A 5,250-nucleotide genomic window follows, 5' to 3' on the forward strand; every position below is an offset into this window, starting at 1 on the left:
AGCTTAATTAAAATCCATTAATAGCGATTTTTGTTTACACAAAAAAAATGAAATTAATATTATTAATAATTTATTTTAGAATATTTTACAAGCGGAACCCGCGTGGTGCCTATGCGTCACGCTTCATATATCATAGCGCAAATTTATCGAAGGGACAAAATACTAAAGGATGTATGTTTTGTACGCAATGACCCGATATGTTAACGAATTATTGAATAGCCAGATAATTACGTAGGTACATAAAGGTCGGGCGTGACAATGTAGCGTGTAGCTATCGTAAACAGGAGATAGTTGGCAGATGCCTGAATACGGTCAACGACATTTTCAAGATAATTTTCCATATAAACAAGATATTGCCTTGAAGGTCTTTACGAAACTGACCACACCCACGTGATTGTCGATTCAATAAAAAAAAAGTATTATCGTGGTATTTTTGCGAAATTAAAATCATTGTTAATAATACTCTTCTATCGGTAGAGATGGACGTTTGATCTTACGGTCCACCAGGTATTCTGTTACTGCCGTAGCCTATAAGACTCCAGAGCGTGCATAGAAGGCTATGTATGCTCTCTGTTCACTTATACCAAAAACAATAATAATGTCGTTACAGATAAAATGTCATATCACTAAAAAAAATTGGCTGGCAATAAGTTCTAAGTTCAAATGAATTTTAGTTTATAAATATTAAATTCTATAATTATTATTATACTCAGTCAATTGTTAATCGATTAATGTTTTGTTTTAACTACATTTGGACCCTATAAAAATACTACATAATGGAATAAGAGTTGTATCGCGTTAGCAATTCCGCAAAAATGACTCTTATGACGTTCCTATACGGATTGATTTTTTCCTTACCTATTTGCTGGTTAGTCTAAGGGGCTATTCCAGCTGCTCCCGGACGTGAACACACGACCTCAACCTGAGAGAGTTTGCTAACACTAGCCCTATCAAGAGCAGTGCTTCGCAGAATCTACCACCGGATCAGAATCGCGACCCACTGAGAACATCCGATGAGAAACTCAGTGGATAACAAAGTTATACAAATCAGTTTTTATTGAAGCTTTTGCCATCATGATATGAATCTTTCCACTCACCTTGAGACATGAGACAAGTCTCAATTGTACTATTAACAGAGTGAACACTATAAACAAACACATAACCGCATCCTCACTTGCGATAAAGATAAATGGATTCTTATTAAAAATCGTAAGCAGTCATCGTTTAGGTTAGACCCTGGTTCAGCACCTAGGTAATGCTCCAAATGAAAACTCCTATAAAAACTTCTTCAAACGAGGCTTGTGGAGAGTATTAAAGGGTCCTTCTTCAAACGAGGCTTGTGGAGAGTATTAAGCGGTAGGCAGCAGCTTGGCTCTGCCCCTAGCATTGCTGAAGTCCATGGGCGACCGTAACCACTCACCATCAGGTGGGCCGTATGCTCGTCTGACTGCAAGGGCAATAAAAAAAACCCATGGTCACTTTTTTTCGTCTAGTATCGGTATCACAGCTTCTTACCAAACGCCACAAGCATTTCTGCGGATATGTACTATGAGGAATTGGGGAAAATGATGAAGAAGCTCATCAATCCCCAGCTAATCTTGTTTAATCGTTCTCCTCGTTGCTCCTACACGACAACGCTGGACCTCAAACAGCTCAGCAGACGATCTCTAAACTACAAGAGTTAAGGTTGGGAGTTTTGCGTCCTCCGCCATAGGCCTATTGACCAGGTCTTACACTGACGGACTACTATTTTTTTTCTACAAAATTTGGACAACTTCTTGGTAGGGAAAAATTCAATGTCCGAGAGTTAATACAAAATTCCTTTTAAGCGTATATTTATTCAACACCTGAGCATTGAATAAATACCACTGCAATTGCAGAGATGCATCGAGAGCATATTTTGATATAGGTATAGAAAAAAAAAATTCAATTTCCTGTATTCTAAACGACAGTTTCATAGGTAAAACTTATTCTACCGCCACGCTATGATGGCCGTTCTGACGTTTGTCCACTCACTTTTCGAGAATAAATCATAGACCTATATAGCAGAATAAATTGACATTTCACATCACTATTGTAATATGTCAAAACGGCCATCATAGTGTGCCGATAGTGTAATAATATATTCGAGATGCAAGTAACGCAAAACTTAAAATCGTTTTTTTTTTTTGCTTAGATGGGTGGACGAGCTCACAGCCCACCTGGTGTTAAGTGGTTATCGGAGCCCATAGACATCTACAACGTAAATGCGCCACCCGCCTTGAGATATAAGTTCTAAGGTCTCAGTATAGTTTCAACGGCTGTCCCACCCTTCAAACCGAAACGCATTACCACTGCACGGCGGAAATAGGCAGGGCGGTGGTACCTACCCGTGCGGACTCACAAGAGATCCTACCACCAATAAAAATAATTAATTAAATAAATAAATAATTAATCGGTAGGTAATTGATTAAGCACCAATCTCAATTACTTAAAAGCCAAGCTAAGTATCGATCAATGTATTCAGAAATAAATTTGCAGATTATAAGCATTCGGTAATTTGAAGTTTGGATAGCCAGCGACTAACTTAGCGCCGAACTCCGGACCGCGCCGCCTCACACACGCCGGCTCCGCCCCACATGTGCCGGCCAATCGCACGAGTCTGTACACCCTCGCACGAGCACGCATATTGATCTGCGGCGGACACGAGGCCGCTCGAACCGTTTACGATTCGACATATCACACGCCAAAAAGCGACAAACAATAACATACGGGAAGACCACAATTGAAATTCTGCTTTGCGCCTACGAGTTTAAGTCGAACGTCCTGTAAAAAAGTGCATGTCGGTTACGTCGTTACGTTTCTGAAACTTCGGGCTCGTAAACGAGAATGTTTGATCTAATTATAAAACTTGAAATAATTACGATTACGAAAATTCACTTCTTTATTTTGTAGTCGTTTAAAACTCAATTTATGATATTTTAAATATTTTTAAAGCAACGTTTGAATTTTTATTGCCTTTAACACTGTTTAGTACTGCCATCTACCAGGCAAACAAGAAAACATGTGATTTTTTAATCTTATCATTTATCTACTCACCAACAGATGTCATTAAACGAACGTATTTTACAGTGTATTTTCTATATAACACTAGATATTCTGGTGTCCAGCACATACACAGTATTTGTAACAGATTTTTACCTTTTGTAGCCTATGAGTTAATAACTACTCGAATATGGTTGAAAATTTTCACAAAAAATGAAATCTCATATTATATACATATTGTTAAATTAAATTTATTTCTTACTATTCTACTTAATGTAACAAAACTTTAGATTAATTAAATTATAATATGTTAAATAAAATTACGATATATATATAACAAAAGTCAACATTTAAAAATTTATTATTTTATAATTAATTTTAAATAATTTTGCTGTTTCTTAATGCAAATCATTGCATAAACGGAAGTCTGGTCAAACCATTTCTATATTCGGTACCTTTTTTTTTTTAATAAATTAAATTCTGCAATTCTAATAAGTAATTTGCCTTGGTTAAGAATTCCTCTCTAATCTTTATTCAACAATAAAAATGCATTCTCATTTTGCGTCTAATTATTCAAAAGACATTAAGGGACCTTTTATGTTTTGCATCAATACTGCCAAATTTTACCAACAACTCAGACTGAATGAAAAATTAATGGTTTCATTTCATAAAATGTTAATTTGATATTTACATATTATTTTTCTAATCCTAAAATTAAATATATCAGTGTTATGCTTAGTGCAAGGTGCATGTGAAGTTGATGATACAATCAGGAATTGTTTGTACATACAGTGCTTGTAATTAAATATTTGGTTCACTTGGCTTAATTTTAGATGTGGTTTTCTTAATATACTTCATTAAAACCATGCAGCAGACTTCAGATTCATATCAGGCTTCTTGTCTTGTTACATCTTTTCCTGGCTCGTTTAACACTAAAGGAATATCACCACCAGAATTCTTTGGTACCCAACCAGCTGACTCGTCTTCCATTTTCTTTTTCTCTTCTTTTAATCTTTCATACTCGTCTATTTCAAGCTGATATTTCGGTGTTGTTATGCCAAAGAAGTTTGCAAGGGACTCTCCGGTATAATCAATTGCATTTAGCACTTTAGTGCCTGATGTATTTGCATAATGCGTAAGCCAAGGCAGCCAAGAAAGGGTTTTCTGGCAACAAAAATTACATTAAAATGATTACTAAATAAATAAAAATGGTTCCAAAATGCTACTACTAAAGGCCATTGTGTCTCGTTATAATTTTATACAATATGTATTTCTTTGTCCATCATGGTTTGGTAGTTAGACAACTAGAGGATTAGTCTGCCATTCAGTATAAGTTCAATTCTTAGTTATAGATAGAATTTTTTAAAGATATTGAATTTAAAAATATAGGTATATTTTACTGTGGATCCTGTGTCTGATAGTTATGGCATAGGTATCTTATGATAGGGCGTCTAGTAAGCCCAGTCTGGCAAATACCACCACCCTACCACCTACACCCTACCCTAAGTTTTGCTTGGAAGGTTGGGACAGCTATTATATTATTATATACTACACAACTGAGACTTAGACCTCATCATCTCAAAATGTCTATGGACTTCAATAGCCACTTAACGACAGATAGCCTTGAAGGCGTTCATCGGCCTATTCAACAATATAAAATAGCTTGGTTGATTTGAATTATGAAGTTAGAGAAATAGGCTATTCTTCTAAACATAGTAACAAGGATTAATCTAGTGATTTCTTATTCCAAAACTACAGTATTGAAGATAGTGATGTCATGTTTATTTATACAATCGATTGCATTCAACTACGGTAGTAATATCGTGAATTTACATAGTAAATGAGTCATGAATCGAAAAGGATGTGTTTCATATTTTCCACAAAGTATGTTTCCTGCAAACTTGTTTATCGAGCTGTATTGCAAAAGCCACGAAGATACGTTTACCTGTTCAATTTCAAAACTAAATTTGATACACTTACAGGATCTACGTTCGCTTCCTTGGGTTCGTTTTTTAATTCGTCCACTTCCTCTTCCTCCACTACTTCGTCTACTCCGTCACTAAAATGTAATACTCGAGTTGGTTGAATATTTAACTTTATTTGACTATTTTCGTTACTTGCCATTTCGAATAGGTGGAATTATTTCAGAATGGATTCAAACTGAAAATACAAATTAAATAAAATGAAATAAACACAACACTTCTGATGACAAATGCCATAGATTAT

At 35.5% G+C, this 5,250-nt stretch overlaps 1 protein-coding gene across 1 annotated transcript; it reads right to left on the minus strand.

The window, feature by feature from the left end:
* Positions 1-3,260: 3,260 nt before the first annotated feature.
* LOC114246351 (protein FAM177A1) lies at positions 3,261-5,250 on the minus strand. Its single transcript, XM_028178832.2, has 2 exons — positions 5,005-5,250; positions 3,261-4,188 (listed from the first exon to the last, which is right to left on the minus strand). Exons 1-2 carry the CDS (start codon positions 5,146-5,148, stop codon positions 3,913-3,915), a joined length of 420 nt encoding a protein of 139 aa, XP_028034633.2. The 5' UTR covers positions 5,149-5,250; the 3' UTR covers positions 3,261-3,912.

Source organism: Bombyx mandarina, chromosome 18 (assembly GCF_030267445.1).
Source record: "Bombyx mandarina strain Sakado chromosome 18, ASM3026744v2".
In the NCBI taxonomy this organism is placed as follows: Eukaryota; Metazoa; Arthropoda; class Insecta; order Lepidoptera; family Bombycidae; genus Bombyx; species Bombyx mandarina.

Bases quoted from the DNA above. Each gene is read 5' to 3' on its own strand.
- LOC114246351 (XM_028178832.2), bottom strand. From the start codon at position 5,148: ATGGCAAGTAACGAAAATAGTCAAATAAAGTTAAATATTCAACCAACT. The intron at 4,189-5,004 runs GTAAGTGTATCA...TTTTGTTGCCAG, and splicing joins AGGAAGCGAACGTAGATCCT to AAAACCCTTTCTTGGCTGCC.